A 24839-nucleotide genomic window follows, 5' to 3' on the forward strand; every position below is an offset into this window, starting at 1 on the left:
AGCCACAAAAGCCTCTCCCAGGGCCCAGACCCAGCTGGGCAGCCCTCCTGGCCAAACGGCCGCCCCGCACTGCGAGCGCCGATTCCCTCCCCGACTGGCTGGCCGGCCAATTGCGACTGGGGCTCAGCCTCCAACCCAGGACTGAAAACGGTGGCTCCGCTTCTGGCTTGCAGGGCAACGGGCAGCCCGTTTGCCGATTCAGATGTGGCCCCGTGATCAGCCAGAACATGGAGGGAATCTGAGCACGCGAGGAGGCAGACAGGAATGTTGCCAGGCCTGCTGGCCAAGCCATTTCTGGCGACACCATCCAGATCAGTCCACTGCCTTGTATTTCACACCTGTGATGACCACGGCAGCTATTGAGGAGGCATGGAAACTCAGATTAAACCCTAATGGAAGTTGTGTGGTGGTGGTGGTGGTGGTGGTGGTGGGGAGGACTGGAGGGAAAACCTTTTACCCAGATTATCTGTGTTAGTGATATGAGATCTACAACACTCCTTTTGAACAGTGTTTTTTTAAAAAACGAACCAAAAACAACTTGGAAGCAGAGTGCAAAGCTCCACAGGGTATGTGCAGTGCACAAGCATGAACTGGGATTATTCTAGAATAAATGTGAAAAGTGGGCCAGAGCAGAAGCGTCTCCACCCATCAAACTACTGCTGAGAGCTCTGAAGCAAGAAGGAGAACGAGAAAATCTGCCTAGAGCCCTCAGTTCAGGTACTGTCATGATGGACACAATGAGAGGAAGGAGTAAGGTGCAAAGAAAAGGTGTGTTTAAAAAAAAAAAAAAGATTCTGCACCAGGAGGAGCTGGATTCTGCAACTGGCCGAAATGCCGCCAATCTGCCGGTGCTTGTTTGGGAAATTCTCTCCTGCTCCGCAGACTCAGGGCAAAGCTGGCCAACGGCAACAACCGGAGTGTGCTGCCGGTTCAGCCGCTTCCGCTGCTGAGATCCTGCTCTAGAGACAGGATTTCCGGAACTCGCTCAGCCCTTCTGCGGCTTTGCCCGGGTGAAGTCCTGTCTGAGGACTGTAAGAGATGCCCCTCCGGGGATGGGGCCGTAGCTTAGTGGAAGAGCATCTGCATGCAGGAGGCTCTAACTTCCCTCCCTGGCAGCATCTCCAGATAGGCCTGCCTGCGACCCTGGAAAAGCTGCTGCCAGCTAGGGGGAGACAATCCTGAGCTAGACGGGCCAAGGGTCTGACTCGGTATATGGCAGCTTCCTGTGGTGCTGGAGACCGTTCACATGCACACCCAGCATTCGGCTGGTTTGAGCATTGCTCTGGCTAGTTCTTATACCGAGGCCGGTGTCTGCTTCATGTTTATGGTCCGTTTCGTTGGCCTTGGGCCACTTGGCCCCCCTCTGGAGCATCAATGCGATGTGACCACACGCTAGTGGGACACCCCTGAAGTGCAGCGGGGAATTCAGCAAGCTGGCGATTGGCGCGAGGCGGCCTTTTACTCACCTAATTCTATGCACGTGATCCCAAGAGACCAAACGTCTACCTTGCCATCATACTGTCCTTCGTCCATCGCCAGGATTACCTCCGGGGCCATCCTACCAGACAGGGACACGGAGGAAACAGGTGACGCCAGACAGACAGCAGCCCGCTCCGGCCCAGACCCCAAGAGAGCCCTCCCTCCCTCCCTCCCTCCCTCCCTCCCTCCCTCCCTCCCTCCCTCCCTCCCTCCCGGCAATGTCACCTTCACCAGCACAGCCGCCCCGGAACTGAAAAGGATCCGCGTGGAAGAGAAGGAAGCGCCATGCTGGGGAAAGGAAATGCGCGCCTGCGGAGCAGACTCCTTCCACAGCCGGTGATGACCAAGGCGCATGAGCAGAGCAAAACAAAGGCGGGCAACCTAAGGGCCTCCGGTTAGTGCAACATGCTGGCCCAGGGCAGGTGGCCCACACCAACCTCACCGGCGTTGTCCCTGCAGTCGGCCAGCAGGGCCTGAAAAGGTCCCAAGGCGCCCGTTTCAGTCTCCCCAGAGGCAGTGAGTTTGCTCACTGAGACACCAACAGAACTTTCCTGGAGATGCTCAGCCTGGGAGGGCAGCTATGGAAGAAACAAGGGGATCTGGAGCAGGGTGGGGAGAGAGGGGCCGCCTCAGAGACACACCGGGGGGAGGACAGGGCTCACGGCTGGGAGGGCCACATGGGGGGGGCGGGCGGGCGTCAGAGCCACAGGTTGGGAAGCGAGGGTGGGTCTCTGCAGCCCAGCTCCTGCCATCCACGTGCCCCCCTTCCCCGCCCCCTGCCCTTGGGAGTCCATCGCTCAGGCAACGGCAACGGGAGAACAAGGCCGGTCTGGGTAGCCCAAGGAGGAGGAGGAGGAGTGAGATGGTCCCAGGGCCTGCTTGTCGCAAAAGGCCCCTGGGGTTGGTTCCCAATTCTGCACCCAAGCAGCAAAGCAGGGGCGTGGAAAGCCCCCGGGTCACACTCGGGCCCCTTCCGGCTACATTGTGGGGGCGGGGGGGGGGGAGGAGAGACCCAGTTTCTCCTTTCCCTGCTGCTCCCAGCTAGGAGTGTCTTCTAGCTGGCACACCGCTGGAACAGGAGCAGCACGACGGAGGCTGTGCTGCAAACCCGGAAACTCCCCGAGAGGGAGGAGAGCTGGCCCTGTGGGAGCAAGCCGGAATGGTCCCCTTTGCAAATCAGGGTCTGCCCTGGTTTGCATTTGGATGGGAGACTGTGGGTGAACACTGGAAGAAGTTCCCCTTGATGAAGGGATGGGGCCACTCTGGGAAGAGCTCCTGCCTGCTTGCATGAAGAAGGTTCCCGGTTCCCTCCCTGGCAGCATCTCCAACGAGACAGGGCTGAGAGAGACCCCTGCCTGCAACCTGGGAGAAGCCGCTGCCAGTCTGGGTAGACAATCCTGAGCTAGGGGGACCAAGGGTCTGACTCCGTAGAAGGCAGCTTCCTGGATGCCTATGTCAATCTTGCCTCTACTACAGACACAATACGTGGCCTTAGGGAAACTGGTCTCTGTCTGCAGTATGGTGGCCATGCTACCAGCCTTCCCTGCAGGAAAGGAAACACTGTGGACACTCCAAAGCACGGCCTAAATACTAAGTATTCACACAAATAAGACTTGAACTACAATCCTTTCGTGGGAGGCCTTCTGTTTCTTGCGTATTGCCTTTTGCTAGTAACAGCAGACTGCAACAAGATCCCATCTATTGAGGAGACTGGTATGGCGGCTTCCTTCTCACAAACACTCCCGACCGCTTACTCAGTAAACATATGTGAAGCATTTGGTCCCGCAATGCCTGCCTGCTAACAGCCCTCTCCGTGTGCGCCGACAGGCAACAGGAGCCCTGCGTGGGCCGAGGGAGCCCAAAGACCCTCTCCCACGGCAGAGGGACAAGACCGCCAGGCCAGGAGGGACACCCGTCTCAAGAGACAGCTCTCGGGGGCCGTCATGAGCAGCAGGGCAAAGGCAGCTCCGGCCCGCAAGAGGGTCTCCTGCACAGACTGACAGGGGGAGCCCCCCCCCACCATCATCATCATCAAGGAGGGTCAGGCCAGGGAAGCAGCAGCAGCAGCACCTCATCCTGGGAGGTGGGGCCCATGTGAATTCGCAGCAGGGTGGGCAGGAGAGAGGCCATTTGGGTCTCTGGCCTCAGGTGCCAAGATTACCTTGGGCTGGTCTTGTTCCCACAGAGCACAGGCGGGAGGGAGGGACCACTCCATCAGCAAGATGGAGCCCTCTTGATGCAGACTCGCCTTGCTGTGATGGCAGAACTGGGCTCGCTTACAGCCTGCAACGCCTGCTCAGCAGTACACAGCAGCAGTGCACCAGCATCCCGGAGACCGACAGGGGAGCCGCCGCCACCACCGAATAAATTCTGACCTAGCGGCAAGCAACTTAAGACCTACAAAAGGGTCTGGAGGGTGGGCAGTGGACACGGCATTGATTCAGGCGCCCGTGCCACCTGTCAGTGCCCGTGACAAGAGCAATGGGGCTTTGCACCCAGCACACAGTTTGGAAACAGTGGTGGCTGGCTGGCTGGGGAAACTGCATTTAGGACAGCAAAGTGCAGGGGAACCTTTCAAAGAGAGGTTAGTCTACAAGGTCAGGGTGGTGCATTGGGCTGAAATCAGGTTACCAGTGCCCCATGGAAGACCCACAGAAAACAGCATTCCCTCTTCACTTACCAGTACGGTGTCCCCACAAAGGAATTGGCAGGGGAGGCTATAGAGGCGGACCCAAAGTCAGCTAGCTTCACCTGACCTGGCTCTGTTAGGAGAATATTTCCTGCTTTAATATCCCTTTTGAACAGAAGGAGGAAAACCACAGTCATGGTTACACACAGCACTTCCTTATAATACAAAATAAGCAGCCTGAAGTTTTAAGCTTCTCTCCTAGCCACCAAGGATAGGCAGCTAGGAGGCCAGCAGGTCAATCTAGCCCCCCAAACAGGCCTCAACAGGGCCCCCAAGAGCCCCTTCCCAGGAGGGACTGTCTCCAGACTAGGCCAGGAAGTGGCAAAGGGACCTTCAGCCTCAAGGCCCTCTCAAGTACGAGTCGCAACCCAAAACCATGGCAGCCCCCCCTCCCCCGCCCCCTTTGGTAGCTCCACCTTTTCCTCCCCTGTGAGAGTCTCAGGTCAAAGGAGCAAGAGAGACCAGGAGCATAAAGGGAGAACTCTGCGACTTCTTTTAAGAGCACAGAATGACCATGCCTTCTAGAACGTCAACATCCAGGTTTTAGATTTGGCAGGAGAAAGGCGCTAGTCTCTGAGGAAGGCATGGCTGCAAACATGTTCAGAACAGGGATAATCTGGACGAGTGCTGCTTGGCATTTAAAAGGGGAAGGAGAACATTCAGATTAGGGGCACTGCCAGACGGGACACGCATGTTGATTCAGGGGTTCAACGCCCGGTGTGCTTTCACATGCAGGAGAGATGACATCCATGCAAGTGGACTTGGACTGAACGTCAGTGAGCAGGAACGCCACCAACTCATCACAAGATTCCTAGGAACGGAGTCCCCCAGACTGTGCCCCACGGAGCTTGGCACAGATGCCGGCTGTGCTGGCGTATTTGTCCCTCTTGCTTTCTCTTTTAGCACGGAAGAACCAGTAAGCCCTTTCACACGAGAGAGGAAAAGCACACCGCAGAGCTAGGAGGCTACTGAACGCAGCTCTCTCTGCCCAGGCCTCTTCTAGCATTAACGGGCTACCCAAAGAGACCATGTGACTCCTATTCTAAAGAAAACTTCACTGGCTGCCAATTCGTTTCCAGGCAAAATAAAAAGTGCAGGTGGCTACCTCGAAAGCCCTGAATGGCTTGGGCCCAGGGGGCTTAAGAGAGCGCCGCCTTCTTCATGAACCCTGCCTCCTTTTCAGATATAATTGGGGAGGTCCAGATGCAGTAACCACCTGGTGGTGACGGAAAGCTAGGCCTTCTCTGGGGCTCTGGAACGTGGTCCAGAACGAAATCAGAACCTCCCCATCTCTGGCTGTTTTTAAGCAACTCTTGAAAATGCACTATTTTATCAGGCTCTTCAAGTTTTATTTGTGGTTATTTTCATTTGTTTTATGTGATTAAAGACTTTAATTGTTGTGTTTCCATTTGTAAACGGCCCAGATATTTTACATGGCGCGGTCTATAAATGGTCTCAGCACTGTTAGCCCTGGGAAGAAAGAAATGCAGCCGGGCAATCTGGTGCCCAAACGGCATGGCGGAGACGGCGAGTGTTCCGGCCCCCATCCAGCCTTTACTAAGCAGTTGCCCACGAACGCCAGGAGAGAGGGAAAGAAGCAGGCAACAGTCACCGCCCTGCTGCCCTGTGCTGGACACAGAGTGGGCACAGCGGACCTGGATTAGCAGGCAGACTGGGGGACGGTGCACAGACTCATGCCTGGCTGGATGCCACTCAAGCCCAAAGTCCAGGCTCTCCTGTGGGCTCAATCCCAATGCTAGAACTATACAGGGACACCCCATGTGTGTCATGACTGCCCAGAGCTGCAGACCCATGGCTCCTTCTCCTCCTCCCCGCTGCCAGCCCACATCATCCATATGGGATCATCTTCACAGCCCAAGTTCCCCCATCCCCACAGGCAACAGCCAAGGTGGAGAACCCTGCAACGGGATGACCTCCCTTCTTGTAACCTGCATTATTAGGCTGTCCCAGGGAGAGAGGAGGACACAGGGCTTCTCTCTTCAGCATCAGCCACACGTCTGCCCCCCTCCCTCATTATCGGAGACATACATTTCCAGAATAATCCACCTTATTCTCCCCGGATTTCGAAACCTACCAATAGACAGTACATAAAATAGTTGTCATTGTGGGTGGAGGGCACCTGGGTGCATGCACATGTAGATACCAACTAGGCAGGGTTGCTTAGCCTGCCAAGTGGACATCTGCATGGTCCATGCACCTCTTTGATCTTCCGGGCCACTCCCTGTAGCGGTCTTCTGGGCCAGAACATTCCACTCAGTCAGCCCACTTCGACCACTCACCCGGCTCGGTGAGAACAAAATAAGCCGTTAAGCTCATACATGTCCCCAATTGGACACGTATGGATAGAACTCTCAATGTCAATGTTCTCTGTAACGAACAGCCACTGACCAGCCCCTCCTCTCCCTAAAGAGGTAAGCGGAAGTGATCCCTGTCCTGACTGACAGGCTGGTGAACTCCAGGGATCAGCCAACCAGCACATGAGGTGGGTGGGACCTAGAGAGCCATGAGGAGGAAGAGAAGGTCTACTTTTTAGACAGGAGCTGAGCTGGAGGTGCAGCAAGACATGTGGCCATGGAAATGGCTGCAAAAAGAACTGCAGATCCTTGAGAGACAGGATTGCAGGAAACTTGATTCTCATCAGGTATGGGGTGAGTTTTCAAGGAAAAGGGGATTCAGCCTAGGGAACAGTTTGTTAGTCAGATTTTGCATTAGTATCCCTGCTACTGTTCTATTGTTGTTTGCCTGTTACACAACTAAGCTAAGAAATGCTAGCCTGCGCCCATCCATCCAGGGTGTTGCAAAAGACTCTGCAAGCTTTTAAAGGTGCTTTTGTACTTTCCTGCATCCCTGTTCCTTGCAACCTGGGTGCTTTTTGAAGTATTCTTGTAACCTACTGAGTATTTCTTTTACCTGTAACTAAAAACTGACAGAGCCTCAGACCGAAGCAGTCTGTAGCACTTGAATAAAGCTTTTATTTTTCTTTTTGTTCTTTCCAACTTTAACAAGCCTCTTTGAGTGGATTTTAAACTCAGGAAAGCGGGGCAGGAAAGGGTTTTCTCTGGCGTAACACGCCTCATTACGTTCAGCAATTCTACCAGTTTTCTCAACCCATGAAAGCTTGCACGTGGAAGGTTTTTGTACTTTTCCAATAACAGAGGAGTTAGTTTCCCTGGGAATTCCACCCAAGCCCCAGAGGGGTGTGTGGGTGGGTGTCAAACTCTTCATAATTGGGGTGGTGGTGGCAGTGCGAAGTACTGGAAATAAAGGAAAGTTTTGGGAGAAGCCTTTGCCAGAAAGCTCAGAAGGGATGATTCAGCATTTTTTCTCCCCTCACGTGGGCTTGCTCTGAGACAAAGGCTGATAATTAGTTACATTCTCCATCTCAGATTGCTTTTAAAAAGACCCTCAAGCCCCCACACCTGTTTTCTTGGGCTTTTAGTGAAAATTTAACTGATTAACTGTTTTTATTCTGTGAAACTGTTTTTTAATTTATTCTGTTTTTACACTTGTTAAAAAAAATTATGCACACTGCCTAGGGATACACACAGCAGGTGATATATAGACAGGATTGATAGACAGATAAATGTGCTTACTTTAAAACATGTTTAGCTTCTGTACTCATTGAATTCTAGAATGACAAGACACCTTGCTAAGTCATATCCAAACATACAGCACGTCTTCTCCAGGATCCTCACCACTTACCCAGATCCCCTGGGGAGGTCCACCTATGGCTGCCACCAATTTGTCCGGCAGTGACCCAGGCGTCAGGGGTTCCCTAGCACCACCCCGAGACTCTGAAATGCCCTCGCGGTTAGAATCAGAGCCTTAACATTCCTGGCAGCCTTCAGAAGGAACCTCAAGCCACACCTGTTTCGCCAGGCTTCTAGCTAGTTAAGTAGTTTTCAAATTGTTTTAAAACATTGGCATTGCTTTTAACTATTTTAACTAAAAAACAGCTGAAAACTCTTATTTGTTCAGGCTTTTACCCCTTAAGGGTTGCCAATCAATCTTTTCCAGCCACTGTCTTTGTCTTTTTATGGCTGTGGCTTTTAAAAAATGGTTTTTAATTGATCTTAATATTTTAATGTGATTTTATGGAATTTAATTGCATTAGCTTTTGTAAACTGCCTTGGGGTGAGATTTGTGAAAGATGGTCTATAAAGTTTTGGGCGTCTATAAAGTTTACATGGTCTATAAATATGGTCTATAAAGTTTTGGGATGCAAGTTTTGGGCGGTATAAAAATATGTAAAATAAATAAATAAATAAATAAATAATGGAATAAATGAATAAGTATTCTACATGCTTATCAGCCACTCTTTGCAGTTTCCAGGGTTTGGTAAACTGGTTAAAACTGTTGGTGTAAGCATAGCTTTCGGCCCAAAGAATTCCTGCTCTCCGTGGCGATGGTCTGCCTTGGCTTTTTAGTTTTTTGTCTTGTTTTTATTGCCCATGTGTTACGGACCCCTCTGAGTGAAGGAGACAAAAGAACCTAGCTGCACCCAAATGAGAGAACTCCATGTCCTTACCTATGTATCTTACAATGAGAATGCAGGTAGGCCAGCCCCTGCAAGGCACCATGGGTAATGGCAGCTATCTCCACTTCCTGAAGTGGCTTCTTGTGAACTGAATGAAAAAGAAAGAAAGAAAGAAAATCAGAGAAATGCAAGAGGATGAAGTACTACAGCAGGAAGGTTTGTATATGCTCCTGAAGCTTGCACCCCTGCTAACCAAGCAAAGAGGCATACTGGCCACTCTCTCTTACATGTAGCAGGGGGAGAGCAACCGGCCCTCCCCAGCCCTAGCAGAGTGTCTTCCCCATGGCTGTTGCTGGGGTCTCCTTTATGCACTTCCTTTTAGACTGTGAGGTCTCTGGGGACAGGGAACCATCTCATTTCTTTTTCTATGCAAACTGCTTTGTGAACCTGTCTTCTGAAAAGAAGCCTTTGAAAGGAACCAGGGCTTCTCAGAGGACATTCCTTGTTATTCATTTTAGTTCTATCCCTAGAGCACCGGCTTTGCATGCAGAAGGTCCAAGATTCCTTTCCTGGCAGCATCTCCAGTTAGGGCTGGGAGAGAGCCCTGCCTGAAACCCCTGAGAAGCCGCTGCCAGTCTGGGTCGACAATACTGAGCCAGATGGGCCAGGAGTAGAAGCGTCCTCTGTGACTCCCTCTCTGCATGCCTGTGCAATGACATCCCTCTCCCTTCCTTCCAAGGCTTTCTCCTACTTACTTGGGGGGAGCCTTTGGCTTGTTTTCTTTAGTTTTCACCCCCGGAATGAAATGAAGCCCAAGGATCTATAATTACACGTATTTCCCTTCCAGTTGTTGAAGTTTGATTATAAGTTCTATGGGCCCGGATTTTTACTTTTTTTTTTTTTTTTAAACGTTGCCAAGCAGGCCGTGTGTTCCTTCCCTGCAAGCGGTTCAGTCTATCCTCGTTCACAGGCGGAAGGCAGCACGGCCCTTCCCTTTGCCCACCAAGGTAACCTGAATCTCACCAAGCCTGGACAATTGCAAAGAGGCCCACCTGAAACAGGCGGCCTGGTTCTCTTTGTCCTGAATCTCAGACGGGATTCGGTCAAGACTTACCCCTTAAAACCCAGCCTGGGCACCATGACCTACACCCCCCCACACACACACACCCGTGCTGATGTTCAGGTATCTCGCATCAAGAACTGTCTGTGCCCAAAGCAACCTCCCCTCTCACAATCTGCCCCCCACACACAACAGATGGGCTGCAGGGGCCTGTTCTTCGGGCACCAGGCCACGGGCCGCCTTTTCGTATGGAGAACATATGGAGACGGGGCCAGGAGTGGCTCCAAGGTGGCCTCAGTCCTCCCACGCTGGGTCTTCAGTCCACAGAAGGCCCTGCTTGTCCAAACTGTTGGGGAGCAGATACAAGGGGTCCTCACCCCCTCGCCCCCAGAATACCCATACTTCCCCACAGCTCACACTCCCAAGGGCACATGGAAGCAGCAAACAGAATGCAGGGAACCCTCACGCCAGTGGGAGGCAGCCTTGGGCACACCAGCCGTTGTTGAACTACAACTCCCATCACTTTCTGCCACAGCTGATCAAGCTATAGTTCAACAGCAGCTGGAGCGCCAAACCGCACCCCTTGTCCACTGGGCTGCAAAAAACAGAACACCCACCCCAGAAGCACACAGATGTGGCCCAGCTGCCTGCCGACTCGGGGGTTGCAGCTCCACCATGGAACACAACCGCGGCTCAGCCAAGAAGGCCCTGCATGGCCTGGAGAGGAAGAGACCAGACTGCCTCGGCACTGAATGGTCGGTTGCCTGCAAAATGCTGCGTGAACAGCTCACTCATGAGGAGAGGAGAGCTGGCCCTTGTGGTAGCCAGCAGGACTGGTCCCCTGAGCTAAGCAGGGTCCGCCCTGGTTGCATATGAAAGGGAGACTAGAAGTGAGAGCACTGGAAGAGATTCCCCTTAGTAGGGGATGGAGCCGCTCTGGGAAGAGCATCAAGGTTCCCAGTTCCCTCCCTGGCAGCATCTCCAAGATAGGGCTGAGAGAGACTCCTGCCTGCCACCTCGGAGAAGCCGCTGCCAGTCTGTGAAGACAATGCTGAGCTAGATAGACCAAGGGTCTGACTCAGTATATGGCAGCTTCCTAGGTTCCTTTGCCAGACACAGGCCATGCTGGTCAAGAGGTATGGTGGGCACAAGGCAAAGCTTACCTTCCAACAGATCCGAAGCTGATCCTAAACAGTACTCCATCACTAGCTGCAGAAGACAAACATAAAAACATCACTGTTAAAGATCACAAGTGACAAGAGGTCTCCAGATGACCCAAACTCGGACTAGTTCAACAGTCGGTCTCCAGCCTCCTTGGAGCCGGCAATGCATAGTTGAGGGGTGGGATTTCTAGCAGATAGCATCAGCAACGTCAGACTACAGTTCCCAGGATTCTCTGAGGGAAGCCATGGCAGTTAAACTGAGTTACAAGGGATTCGCTGTTGCGTAACTGTAGCCAAAAGGTCTGCAGCAACGCAGATAACCGGGGTCCCGTCTCTGCTCATCACCCACCTGGAAGGCCTTCTCTCAAGAGATGCTTCCAACTCTGTTTTGCTTGCCATGGGCAGCTCCACCCCCCCACCGCCCCATCAGCCTCCAAGTCGGTAAAAACAGGGACCCACCACCCACTGAGCCAGCACTGTGAAACACCTGACACATAGCGGGGGCCAGGCCTTGCCTACTCACCTGGGCAAGAAATCCATGCCCACCCTCCAAAAGAAGGAAGGGCAAAGGGGGAAGCCCGTAGGCACCATTTCAGCACGGCTACAAGGCGTGCGTGAGGAAACCGTGCCGTTAATGGGCAAGCAGCCCCAGCGGTGGGCTTCCTTCATCCCCGTGGGTGCACCATCATTCACACCCATTTGCCGTCACTTCAGTCGCCCACCCCCACCCCAAACAAGACTCAGCAGTGGGCCCCAATCCCGCCACCGTCCCAGTTCCCACGAGGGCTGCAGACTGGCCGACTGCCTTGGAGCAACAGGGGTCAGCATGAGGCAAGTGAGGGATTTCGTGTTGCATTTGCAAGCCAGGGCTTGCCCATAAGGGCCTCTTGGGCTCAGAAGCCAGAGCAGGGATAGGACTCACCCAGGCAGTGTGCTCCTTCAGGTAACAGCCCTTGTACTCGATGGTGTTGGGATGCTTGAGCTGGCGCAAAAACCGGACTTCTTTGATGATGTCCTGCCATTTCTGCCAAAAAGAAGGGGTGAGGAACTCAATTCACACATCAGGCCTTGCATTCGTAGAAGGCAGGATCTCCTGTTAGATCCGCAAGGATCTCGGGCCCATTGGCATGAAAAAGGTTCCCAGTTCCCTCCTTGGTGGCATCCCCAAGAGAGGGCTGAGAGAGATTCCTGCCTGCAACCTGGGAGTAGCCGCTGCCATTCTGGGTAGACAATACAGACCTAGATGGACCGAGGGTCTGACTCAGTAGAAGGCAGCCTCCTGTGTTTCTATGTTAACAGCAAGAACTGAAAGGGCCTTTCTCCCATAAATTAGGCTGCTGAGATCTCTGATCTGTAGCAACTCCAAATTAAATCTGTACTCCATTGCAGATCATCCTTACACCAGGCTATGGTTAGGGTTCTAGTAAAAAGAAAGTAGACCCCACAGGCTCCTGCTTGCTCTAGACCACTGCAGAATTTCAGACACAAAAAAGCAAAATGTTTTGCTCAGCCCAAATGCCACATTCCTCTGCTACATACATTTGCCTTATGCAGTTTATGAACACAGAAAGCTGCCTTACACACAGAGTCATAAGAACAGCCCTGCTGCTGGATCAGGCCCAAGGAGGCCTATTAAGTCCAGCATCCTGTTTCACACAGTGGCCCACCAGATGCCTCTGAGAACCCCACAGGCAGGGGTGAGGGCTTCCCCTCTCTCCTGCTGTTGCTCCCCTGCATCTGGAATTTAGGGGCATCCTGCCTCTGAGCCTGGAGGTGGACTATAGCCATCCAGACTAGCAGCCACTGATAGACTTGTTCTCCGTGAATTTGTCTAAGCCCCCTTTAAAGCCATCCAAGCTGGTGGCCATCAATACATCCCGTGGCAGAGAATCCCATCGATGAATTATGCACTGCGTGAAAAAGTCCTTCCTCTTGTCGGTCCTAAATTTCCCAACCTTGAGTTTCATGGGACGACCCCTGGTTCTAGTGTTGTGAGAGAGGGAGAAAAATCTCTCTCTCCATGCCATGCTTAATTTTATAAGCCTCTATCATATTTCCCCTTAGTCACATTTTCTCTTAACTAAAGAAGCTGGACCATTAGTCCCTCCAGCCCGGCATGGCCTGCTCTGGCTGACAGGAGATGTTCCGGGCCTTCCCCACCGCGGAGTGACAGCACCGCCTTCTTTCAGGTGGAGTCTTTTATCTGATTGGAATGTGGATAACAGATTCTCAGCTTCATCTCCACCAACAGCTTTTTGGCAGAAGGAACTGGGAAGTCGTTTGTCTGCCAGTTATTTTTTTGCTGAAGATGTAGAGCCTTTGCAAGGCGAAGAGTTACCAGAGGGCAATCAGAATAAGTCAGCTGAGTTCAAATGTGTTTGCTTAACACTACCGGTCATCACAACGCAATTTTTAAAAGGGTGCAGCAACTGCCCTTGAGGCTGATAAAATCAAGGCAAAATAAAGCAAAACTAAAATCATGGCAAACCTTAATTCAAATGAGCTCCAATACTGAAAACTTCATTAGATTGCATGTATTTTGAATGCTGAATAAAATAGGTGATGCAATATGGCAATCCAAAGGAAATATGCACATTAAGCAAATATATGCAACACTGCAGAGTTACACAACGAAGGGAAATCTGGGCAACATTCTACGAGTTGCATGATTTCTGAACAGAATTTCCCTGCAACACTGGAGGGTTTTTTTGCCTTGGCCAATGGTCTGAGGAAAGGATGGGCCAAGTCCAAAGAATATTTTAGAGCAAATGTCACTATGTGGCCTACTAAGTCTGATGAGTTAGCTACTAGAAATTTGGCTATTTGAAAGCTGCAAGCTGTTAACAGAGAGAATCAAAGGGAAGTCATAATACTAATATAAATGCTGCACTAGAGAGCTACAGTGGCATCACAAACATTCCCACTGCTGAAGGCCACGGCAAAGCAGGACAGGCAGTGGTGGTGGGCAGAACCACATTCAGGACAGAAGTATGGTGAGATGTGTGATGCAGGTGGACTCAAGACACAGCATGTCGGAGGGTCAAGGGACAGTATGGAAAACCGTATCATACCAGGCCTGAACGGAAGCTTTGTTTTCGGGAGGTGTGGAAAGGAAGGTTGGATTTCACATTCCAATACAAACCTTAACATGCAGGCCTTGAGGGATATCTTGTTTCGAACTTTGGTCGTTTTCAGATCCTGTAAAGATTCTAGTGCTGCAACAGCTCAGTGTCTACACTTCCACTCTTCTTTACCGAGGAGCCATTGATGATCTGGTTTTATGGGGAAATGCATTCTCCTCCTCTATACGCAGCTGGCACAGGGCTGCGGAATCCTCTGCCTTGCTGCCCGAATGCCCAGGCAGCTCGGTCAAGGATGGCTGTTTGCAGAGGGTTATTTTTCCCCTTTACCTCGTTTCTCTTACCTCGTTCGTTTGCTTCCCACTATAGGACATCTTCTTGATTGCCACCACCTCGTTAGTGCGGGCATTGGTGGCCTGTAGAGGGGTGCGGGGCGGGGGAGGGAAGAGAAGAGAAGAAAATGAAACACACGCTCTGTTTTTGCAGCGGAAGGTGCAAAAATGAGCGGCTGACATTCTGCGCAGAATCCTGCATGCATTCCAACACAATGCGCAGGCAGGCAGTTGCTCAAGAGCGCAGCTGCACAAACAGGCCAGAACTGCATGAATGCAGGTGCCTAGTGATCCGTCCCCGGGTGTTTGTCCAACAGGGCACAGGTGGTGGCAACACACAGGTGGGGCGGTGTGTGGGATGCCAGCGGCCACTCTCCCTCCCCCGCCTGTCCAGCATGCCTGCAGCTTTCCCTCAAAGGGCTGGCCAGGCATCTAGCCTGGCACGAGGACTTACACCCGTGGCCACCAGCAGCACAGACTCTGCCACAAAGCAGGCCCAGACGCTAAATGCTCTGGCCGGGTACCGAGAGCAACTCCCACCACAGAAGCAAAGCCAGCAGCAGCAGCAGCAGCACTCCCCAAAGCTTGAGTGCCTGAACAGAGCAGCCCTGGGCCACCCTGGAAATTGCCTAGCGTTCAGTCTCGTAGAGCCTACCAACCAGCTCAGCCTTCAAGAGGGCTGCCTGCCCTGGGGGTAGGGAAGCTGGGGGCCTGGACTGAGAACCCCACCCCTACACCAAGGAGTGCCTGCAGCTTGAAAGGAGCACACGAGTCTCTTGGCCACTGCTTCTGGCCGGAGTCCTATTCCTTCCTGCGCCACAGAGGCCGGTTCTCTTGACCTGGCTGCATGCCCCATGCAGAAGGCATTGGCCAAGGCGGTGGCCAAGCATCTGGAATGAGCTGGATGCTGCCCGTGAGGCTCTCTCTTCCTCCTCCCCACTTACGCTCCAATCGTATCTTGACACATCATTCGAACGAGTCATGACTTGGGCAACCCTCAGTAGTTTTCAGTAGCCCTCCAAAGACCCGCCCAATTGAGTGCCTGCCTTGAACATCCTTTGGAAGCAGCAGCAGCAGCAGACTTCTGCAGAAGGGGATTAAGACGGCGGAGGGAGTCAGGGCTGAGGACTGGCATCTTGGGTGGTGCTGAAGTTGGGGCCGACAGACCCACAACCCCCTCCACTCCTTACAGGTTAGGCATTTTTGAAAATATAGATACTAAGTACTAGTAGGTGAGGCCCATCGCTGAACAGGCAAAGCCGTTTTGCATAGGCTACACTTCTAGGCAGATTCAAGGGAGAAATTAAATAGATGGAATGGAATTTTTTATTAATGTGGCAGCAAAAGGAAAGTAAAAGGACAGTTTGGAATTGGTAGGATGTCAACTTCAAACAATACGCATTGTATTGCATAATGACCACATATGGCCAATAAGTAAATAAGCAAACAAACAAATAAATAAATGTTTTGAATTTGATCAGAGACAACTTTTCTGCTTTGCTTGGGGCATGATGTCATTTTGGAATTATTGATCTGACGGAGTGCTAAAAATCTGTTGAGAACAGCTAAACTACGATTAATTCAGCATTTCTGCTAAAAATACAAAAAAAAAAATCTTTCCAAACATGTCCCCAAGCATAGCCCAGTGTAAAAGGTATTGTGTTCAGCTCATTTAAGTGTCAGCAGTGTTCATGCAAAATTTGGTGTCTGTAAGTAAGTATGATATTCAGAATTTTTTTGGGGGGGAAACAACTACACCCCAAAATATAAATTTTCATTATGCATAATCTGGTGTAAAAGTAGTGCTTTTAATTAGAATTAATTTTAATAATTTGTTTTAATAACTGTTTTATACTATCATTTTTATTGTGTCTTGTGTATTTTAATCTGTGTTGACTTTTAAATATTATTTTAAATTTGGTAAACCACCTAGAGATGTACATATCAGGCAGTATAAAAATATGATAAAATAAACAAACAAATTCAGCTAATTTCAGTGGCAGGATTATGTATGCAAAATTTGGTATCTGTAGGTCATCAGGAAGTATGACGTTGTTTCACACAATCTCTCACCCCCCCAAATAAATAAATAAACACGCGCACACGCGCACACACACACACACACACACACACACACACAGTAAGAGATGAATTCTTACTGGAATTATAGCAAGACTTTTAAAATGTTATCAATCCCAAGTCTGTAGGTGGAAATTCAGCAAATATAAAACAGATTGGTTGTGCCCCGATCGTGAAACGGTCTCCCAAGGCAGATCCGCCCGGTCCCTTCTTGGTATCCTTTAAGGGCCAGGCAAAGTTGGTCCTGATTATTTGTGCCTTTGGTGGTTAGGGTTTTCTGGTTTAGGTCTCTCTCTGTGTCTGCCCAGTTTGGTTTTTGGATTGGTTATAATGGCAGCTGAATTCAATTGCATTTTATTTGAATTATTTCTATATAACAGAATTATGTTTATATAACTCTTTTATTCTACATGCTGTTTGGCGTTTTCATGTTTAATGCTTTAAGTAGGTTTTGTTAAGACCATTTATTGTTTTTTTAAAAAAACAGCATACTTTTAAAAGCAATAAAATAAAAAACAGAACCTTAGAAGAGAAACGCTGCTAATGGCTGGAAAGTGTTATTTATAACTTCCAATGAGTCAATGGTTCTATATGATTCTGCTAAGAACAAAAAAAACGAAGCTTGATTGGAATCCTCCCGAAGCATCACGAGGCCAGGACCACCGGAGGGTCCTCTTGCGCTCCCCAGCCCAGCCTGCTCTACCAGGTGCTTTCCAATCTCTCGCCTTCCCATGGAAGCCGAATCCCCAGCCAGGGACTTCTTATGCTGGAAGAAGAGGCTCATCAGACAGGCTGCGAGTAATGCTGGGCGGCAGGCAGCTTCCAGGGACTGCTTCCTTTTCAAGGAATATGTGGCATCATCTCTGCCGAGCAGAGGAGCTAATCAGCCCAAGCCGCTTCATGGGCAAAACTGGGTCACCTCATTGAGAGAGCAGGCAGGCAAGCATCTTCTGCAGCTCCCAAGAGGAACCTGCCGCTGTGATGCAGAGCAACCCCGCCAGTGTCAAGGCAGGGCCTTTAATGAGGACCCAGGAGGCCCTTGGGCCAAGCCCTGCCTCCGCCACGGACTCACTTGGCAGGCTGAAGCACAATGCTCTCCCTCTCGGCGGCAACCGGGGGGGGGGGGACACAATACGGAGAGGACACTATGCCAGGGCTGCTCAATTCCGGCCCTCCTGCAGATGTTGTCCTACAACTCCCACAAGCCCTGGCTAATGGCCACTGTGGCTGGGGATTGTGGGAGTTGTAGTTCAAACACAGCTGGGGGGGCCTAAGTGGAGCAGGCCCGCTCTATGTCCATGCACAGCCGCAGAACTCCGTGGAAACGCCAGCCTGGGAAGACGCAGCAGCAGAAGGGCCTTGAGCAGGAGCGCCCCTGGCTCAGAGGGAGGTGCTCATTGCTGCCCTCCCCCCCCCAAGGACCTGGAACACCTGCGAGGCAAGTCGATGCAACTGCAGCCTTCCAGCTGGATTTGGACTCCGGCTCCCAGCATCCCCCAGAGCAGTGGCTCACAGCCAGGGAGATGGGCATTGCACTCCAACATCTGCAGGGAGGCCCAAGTTGTGCCCCCACCCCGCCCGGCAGTGAGGGCTGACCTGCATGCCTGGCAGCCAAGAAGGGCTCGAGAACCTACCGTAGTTGCCACTTCTCCCCTGCAGGGCAGAGCAAGGGGTGCCTCTGCACTTGGCCACCATTTAAATAACCAGAAAGGGACAATATTCGGTGGGGGGGCTGCTTATGGGAGCCTAGCCCCAGATGGAGGCAGGGGCTGGCTCATGTGAAAGACGCCCACGGAGTCAGAGACGCCTTCTGCAGTCGGTGAGGCAGGCCAGGGTGACTGGCCCCTCCCTCAAAGGGGAGTGCAGAGAAAAGTGCCAGCAGCTGAACTTGGCGACTGCCTGACCTTAGAGACATGAAGCCGCAGAAGCGGCTCTTCCATTGGGGTCATTATGCGACGGTGACCTTCACTATTTTCCAAGCGAGGGCCACTTGGGGAGGGGAGAAAAAAGCCTTCCATGTGGGAGCCATTCCCCACCAGGCTGACCTCCACCCAGTCCTGCACTCTCCTCAGTGCTGGGAGGGCCCTTCCGGAGAGACGGAGGCCTCTCTCCAGAGCTCTAGGAGGGAAGCCCTGGGGAGGGCGATGCCTCCCAGCACTCGCTGCAGACTGTTTCCCCAGAGGGTGCCGAGGGCTCCAGTTCCCTTAGAGAAGCCCCTCCGCACCGGGCAAAGAAAGGGCAGCACTGCCCAGTGAGAACGGTCTCTCCAGGATGGCAGGGGAAGTGTTCCAAGTACAGGCAGCCCCCGCTATTCCGGGGGGTTCCGTTCTCGCCTCTAGGCACGAATACGGAAACCGCAAATAACGGAATCTTGAGTCAATGGGAACTGGGGGTTTAGGCTCCTAAAACCAACAACAAGAAGAAGGGCAAAAAAAGCAAGGGGGGCAGAAAGAAGAGAAGGAGAGAAGCTGGAGACCCCAGCTATCCAGCTCTCTAGCAATGTCCCCCCAAACCCCCAAAATGGCTGAAGATTCCCCCTTGAGAAACCCAAATCTATTTCTCCATGTCAATATCATCAGGAGAAGACATAACCTCCCTAAATGCCTGCCTGGAGATGGTAATGGGCTGGATGAGGGACAACAAACTGAAGTTGAATACAAATAAGATGGTGCTTCTGGATCCCAACCTCTCCCTGGTGTCCCAGGTTGAGGCAGTGGCCAGAGATGCTTTCAAATGGCTTCAGCTGATACGCCAGTTGCATCCGTTTCTTGAGATAAACGACCTCATAACATTGGCATATATGCTGGTAACCTCCAGATGTGACTACTGTAATGTGCTCTATGTGGGGCTGCCTTTGAATGTAGTCTGGAAGCTGCAGTTGGTACAGAATGTGGGAGCCAGGTTAGCCTCTGGGCCTTGGGATTATTTTAATGAAAGGTGGTATATAAATTTAACAATAAATAAACAATAAATCTCAGAGAGACCATATTACTCCTATACAAAAGAAGAGCTAAACACTGGCTACCAATATGTTTCTGGGCACAAGATGCTGGTTATAACCTATAAAGCTCTAAACAACTCAAAGGTAAAGTTCTGTCGTTGCGTCGGTGTCGACTCGTGGCGACCCCAGAGCCCTGTGGTTTTCTTTGGCAGGACACAGGAGGGGCTTACCCTTGCCATCTCCCCCGCAATAGTAGATGATGCCTTTCAGCATCTTCCTATATGGCTGCTGCCCGACAGAGGCGTTTCCCCTAGCCTGGGGAACATACCAGCGGGGATTCAAACCAGCAACCTCTTGCTCCCTAAGCAAGTTACTTCCCCGCTGCGCCATTAGGTGGCTTCTAAACAGCTTAGGCCCCAGGTATTTAAGAGAATGACATCTTCGCTATGAGCCCCACAGCCCACTGAGATAATCTGGAGAGGTCTGTCTGCAATTGCCACTGGCTTATTATTATTATTAATAATAATTCAATTTCTATACCGCCCTTCCAAAAATGGCTCAGGGCGGTTTACACAGAGAAACAACAAACAAATAAGATGGCACCCGGTCCCCAAAGGGCTCACATTCTAAAAAAAAGAACTATCTAGTGGCTATGCAAGGACGCTTCTTCTCTGTTGCTGCCCCGAGACTCTGGAACGCGCTCCCTGCTGAAACAAGAGCCTCCCCATCTTGGACAACTTTTTAAAAGTCTCTAAAGACTTATTTTTTCACTCAAGCTTTTTAACTGGACTGTGGTTTTAAATTATTTTTAAGGTCTTCATTTTTAATCTGTTTTATGTTGTTGTATAACGCCCAGAGACGGAGGTTGAGAGTGGTCTACACATCAGAAAAATGAAAAGAAAGAAAAAAGTCCAGGTAGTTTCTGGCCACTCAAAACCATGGAGAAGCAAATTTTGCCTATTTTCCTATCTGGGTCTTTAAGAGCCAACTGCGGATATGTCAAAGCGCAGATGACGAGGCTCCCTGTATTCAGCTTGGGCCGAAGTTTCACACAAGCGCAATAAAGTATTAGTCAGCAGGCCACATCAGGGTTGAGGGGGGCCTCCACTGGCCCCTGGGCCTTGCCATGAAGAATGCCGATCGAGGCGATCCAGAGTGGAAAAGCCACTCACTGTGGCAGGCTGCCCCCTGCCCCCACCCACAGCTTTCCTCTCTGCCACTGCCACTGCCAGCCAAAACATGCCCCCTGCCCAAATATGCACAGAGGAATTCCAGCTGAGAGAAAGGGGGGGCTTGTCAGCAGTGGGGGGGAGAGGCAGGCAGGCAGGCAGACCCCTCCTGCACACGGCACCTGTCACTTGGTGGCAGAGGACTGGTGGCTGCAACTCCCAGACCCACACTGGATGTAGGTCGTGCAAACTGCAAACTTGGATGTAGGTCGTGCAAACTTGCCCTGCAAGGGCAAGTGTGCAGCTGTCCCAACACGCGACACTCTGCACACCTATCCACATGCATAACAGATGCCCTATCGACACGGTGGGAGTGACAAACGCATCCCTCCCCCCCCCCCGCCGCCCGCACAAGTGCTAACACACTTACAAGTAAACTGGCCCTATCCACCCCCAGCATAGTACCTCCAGTGACTGTTGCTGGTGTGCATCTCAGGTTTCTTTTTAGATTGTGAGCCCTTTGGGGACAGGGAGCCATCTTATTTATTTGTTATTTCTCTGTGTAAACCACCCAGAGCCATTTTTGGAAGGGCGGTATAGAAATTGAAATAAAAATATTATTATTATTATTATGGGACTTCCAACTACAAACAGACAAACATCTGCCACACAATACACCAGATATAACTGTAGTCGAGAAGAAAGAAAAACAAGTTAAAATAATTGACAAAGCAATACCAGGGGATAGCAGAATAGAAGAAAAAGAAATAGAAAAAATCACCAAATACAAAGACCTACAAATTGAAATTGAAAGGCTGTGGCAGAAGAAGACCCAAATCATCCCAGTGGTCATTGGCGCCCTGCGTGCAGTTCCAAAAGACCTTGAAGAGCACCTCAGCACCATCGGGGCCACAGAAATCACCACCAGCCAATTACAAAAAGCAGCTTTACTGGGAACAGCCTATATTCTGCGACGATATCTATAATAATGACAGCAACAAGACTGATAATAAAATTCAGCCATCCCAGGTCCTTGGGAAGGACTCGATGTCTGGATAAAACAAACCAGTCAATAACACCTGTCTGACCGTGTAAGTAAGTAAATAAATAAATAATAAATGGGGGAGAGCGAGAACTACTTACAAAGTAAACGGCTCCAAAACTTCCATGTCCAATTTCGTGTAAACCCACAAACAGTTCCTGAGGATCATCTTTGTAGAATAGGTCAGCGATGTCCGGGTCCTTTGGTACCCCTTTGCGCATGGTGAACAGGATTAGGACTGTGCTGCCTGCTCAATTTCCCCGTCAGTTTCTTCCCTCATTGACAAGACGGTGGTAGGTGACAAATTAGAACCTTTAGTGGAGAGGAAAAAATGGTATCAACCAGTTCAGCCTTTCAATCCGTTCTTATTCAGCTTCCTTCTATACGGAGATTCAAGGAAACGACGTCACACACACACACCACATAAAAATTACAGGGGCTTGTTTTGTTGTCAAAGGTTTTGCAATACAGTTTTCTGTCCACACGCAGGCTAAACAATATAAAAACAAGCAACAATAAAAAAGCAGGCATTTCCAACCACACCTTGATTAAACCGGAGAGGCTGCTGGGAGTCCGGCTCAATGGCTTCAGGGGCTGGTTCCAGGCTACAGGCCACCCCCACTGCTTAAAGTTATTCTGTGTACCACTTTCATTGAGCTTGGGGATGGTTTGGACTTTGTAAATCATTTACATGCTGACGAGGAGATTCTAGACTACCAAGTATTGAAGCCTCTTGCTTTCAGTTTGGACTTATCTGCAACAATCATCTCTCCTTCCTCATAACACCAATGACTATAAAACGTGTTTCACAGTGAAAGGGCTGTAAGAGGGTGGGTGTGTTTGTTCCTTTTCAGCCTGTTTCTGCTCATGTTCCGAGAGTGAGGGTCAGCGGAGAGAAATGTGGGTATGTGCATTACCAGCGACTGATCTGTCCGCCTTTGGAGAGGAGTCTTTTGGGAGAAGGTGAGTTATCAGGAATGTGGCCCTGTGAGTAAGGGTGGGAAAGGACTACTATTTTTAACATGCACTCTTGTCTCTTCAGGTCATTCATACCAACTGTGAGAGACCTGGCAGGGAGGGCAAAAGGTTCTCCCTCACCCCCAGCCTCCTGACCTTCCAGCTGACCCACAGCCAGGTCTCCATGAACATTCACAGAACGGCAAGGGACTGCAGCCCCCACAGCACACTGGCTTTCCTTTCAGCCACACAGTCATGAGGCAGGATGTTCTCAGCCACCATCCTAAGCGCTGTTGGCCAGGAGCATGTAGCCAGAAGAGCACCCAAGCTCATAGACAGGGCCAAGATCTACAGGCAAGTTGGTGCCAGAGAGACAGAAATGACCACGACAGAAGATTAAATCGTGCCACAATCTGAATCTGCTGGGGAGGAGAATCCCACCCCACCCCCTTTCCTTCCCTTTAATAGGGTTGGCCAACAGAGGCTCACCCCTACCCCACTCAGGTCATCAATCAAGGTCTTTGTTGGGTTTGCGGAAAAACCAGCTAGCATTGGGCAAGACATGACTATCGCCCAGCTGATACTTCTAATTGATCTCCTGCAGGAAAACTGACTAGAAACTTAGGAGGTTACCTAGAGCAGGGCTGACCTCCTGCAGATGCTGGACTACAACTCCCATCACCCCCAGCCACAGTGGCCAATAATCAGGGATGACGGGAGTTGTAGTCCCACAACAGCTGGAGGACCACAAGTTGTGCAGCCCAAACCTAGGATAACTCCAGACACTTCAATGCCCATCTTAGTGTAGAAAGGAGGAGTGGAATCAGTGTGTGTTCCTCAACAGCCAAGCTGCGGGGCAGGGGGCAGCCACGGGGGGTGGGGGGGGTGGGGGGGTTAACGCCCAGAAGCAACCGGTGCCCAAAGGCTGCTGGCTGCCTCCGCCATCCCCTGAGGGGCGGTTCTTGCACCGCTGCACCGGGCGCCCCACTTCCAGCACGCCTCCCCAAACGACTGTTCTCCCGGCACGGCCCCCTCCTTCCTTGTCTCGGAGGAGTGGGGCTCGCCCGCTGGCTCCAGCCCGGCCACGCTCCCTCCCAGGCTCCCATCCGCTCAGGCACTGCCGAGGTGCACTTCTGGACTTGCTGCAGTCACCTACTACCAGGGCCAACTCCTACGGATATCTACGTGCTGCTTTCCAACAAAAATTCAACCTGCCCGCTTCTAGGGTTGTTGTGGGGATATCAACGAGCAACTGTTAGGGCGGAGATAATTCTTTGCCAATGAGAATTGCAATCACAAATGCCCCATTAGGGAGTAAAGGTAAAGTTGCGCCGTCCTCGGGTCAGTGTCGACTCCTGGCGCCCACAGAAAAGCCCTGTGGTTGTCCTTGGCAGAATACAGGAGGGGTTTCCCACTGTTGCCTCCTCCCGCGCAGTCTGAGATGATGAGGCCTTTCAGCATCTTCCTCTATCGCTGCTGCCTGAGAGAGCGGCTTCCACTAGTCTGGGAAACATCTCCCTTAATCTGGCAACGCTTACGTCTGTTCTGAGTCAGTAGGCTTTGGACCGTGCTGTACCCACCCACCCTCCCTCCCTCCCTCCCTCCCTCTCCCCCAGAGGCCATGACTGTCTCCCCTTGAGTTCAGTGGGAGAACTGTCGACTTGCAAGTTCCACCGGCTGAGTGGGTCTGACTTCCCAATACCTAGGAAGCTGCCGTCTCGGGAGTCAGAGCCTTGGCCCATCGAGCTCAGGATGGCCGACCCCAGGCCTGCTCCCCTTCGGCCCCCCTGCGGATGCAGGCCTACAGCTCCCATAATCTCTGGCTACTGGCCACTGTGGCTGGGGATTATGGGAGTTGTAGTCCAAAACCAGCTGGGGGGGGTGTCCAAGGTTGAGCAGGCCTGGTCGAGCCAGACTGGCAGCGGCTCCGCATGGTTCTAGGAGGAGGAGGGAGTCTTCCCCAGCCCTGCCTGGAGAGGAGGCGGCTGCCGCTGCTGCCGCCGCTGCCACCAGGGCGTGAACCAGGGACCGCCTTCGGCACGCCCAGCAGAGGCGCCAGCACTCCGCGGCGGCCCCGTCCTAGCTAACTCTGCTTCGGACGGCGATTACGCACTGAAACCCAAGTGCTTTGACTGACGGGGACTGGAGAGATGGTGCTGAGACGCGGTGACTGATCTGCCTTGCAGGGGGGTAAGGAAGAGCAAAGTGCTCAGCGGGGAAGGAACAAGCGGACTGGGAAACCACGGGCCAAGCAAAAAGCCTGCCAGCGGCCGGCAGAGTCTGTGGGTGCTCGCTTGTCCTCCTGGGTGGGGCCAGCAACAGCCTCCTCTGTGGCTGGCAGGCCCGGTGG

The 24839-nt window shown here is 51.6% G+C and overlaps 1 protein-coding gene across 10 annotated transcripts in view; it reads right to left on the minus strand.

Moving 5' to 3' along the window:
* Positions 1–24839, minus strand: part of TAOK3 (TAO kinase 3) — a 120312-nt gene that overhangs the window by 60729 nt on the left and 34744 nt on the right. For 8 of the 10 annotated variants that reach the window (XM_053279817.1, XM_053279813.1, XM_053279819.1 and 5 more), the window contains 7 exons: positions 21634–21844; positions 14314–14385; positions 11812–11913; positions 10890–10935; positions 8718–8814; positions 4160–4273; positions 1467–1558 (listed from right to left, as the gene is read on the minus strand). In XM_053279817.1, the coding sequence (XP_053135792.1) occupies positions 1467–1558; positions 4160–4273; positions 8718–8814; positions 10890–10935; positions 11812–11913; positions 14314–14385; positions 21634–21753 (643 nt within the window). In that variant the 5' untranslated portion in view covers positions 21754–21844. Of the gene's footprint in view, positions 1–1466; positions 1559–1704; positions 1969–4159; positions 4274–8717; positions 8815–10889; positions 10936–11811; positions 11914–14313; positions 14386–21633; positions 21845–24839 lie in introns of those variants that run through there. The other 2 variants (XM_053279820.1, XM_053279823.1) reach the window with 2 other exon arrangements.

The sequence above is a fragment of the Hemicordylus capensis genome, chromosome 15, assembly GCF_027244095.1.
Source record: "Hemicordylus capensis ecotype Gifberg chromosome 15, rHemCap1.1.pri, whole genome shotgun sequence".
NCBI lineage: Eukaryota > Metazoa > Chordata > Lepidosauria > Squamata > Cordylidae > Hemicordylus > Hemicordylus capensis.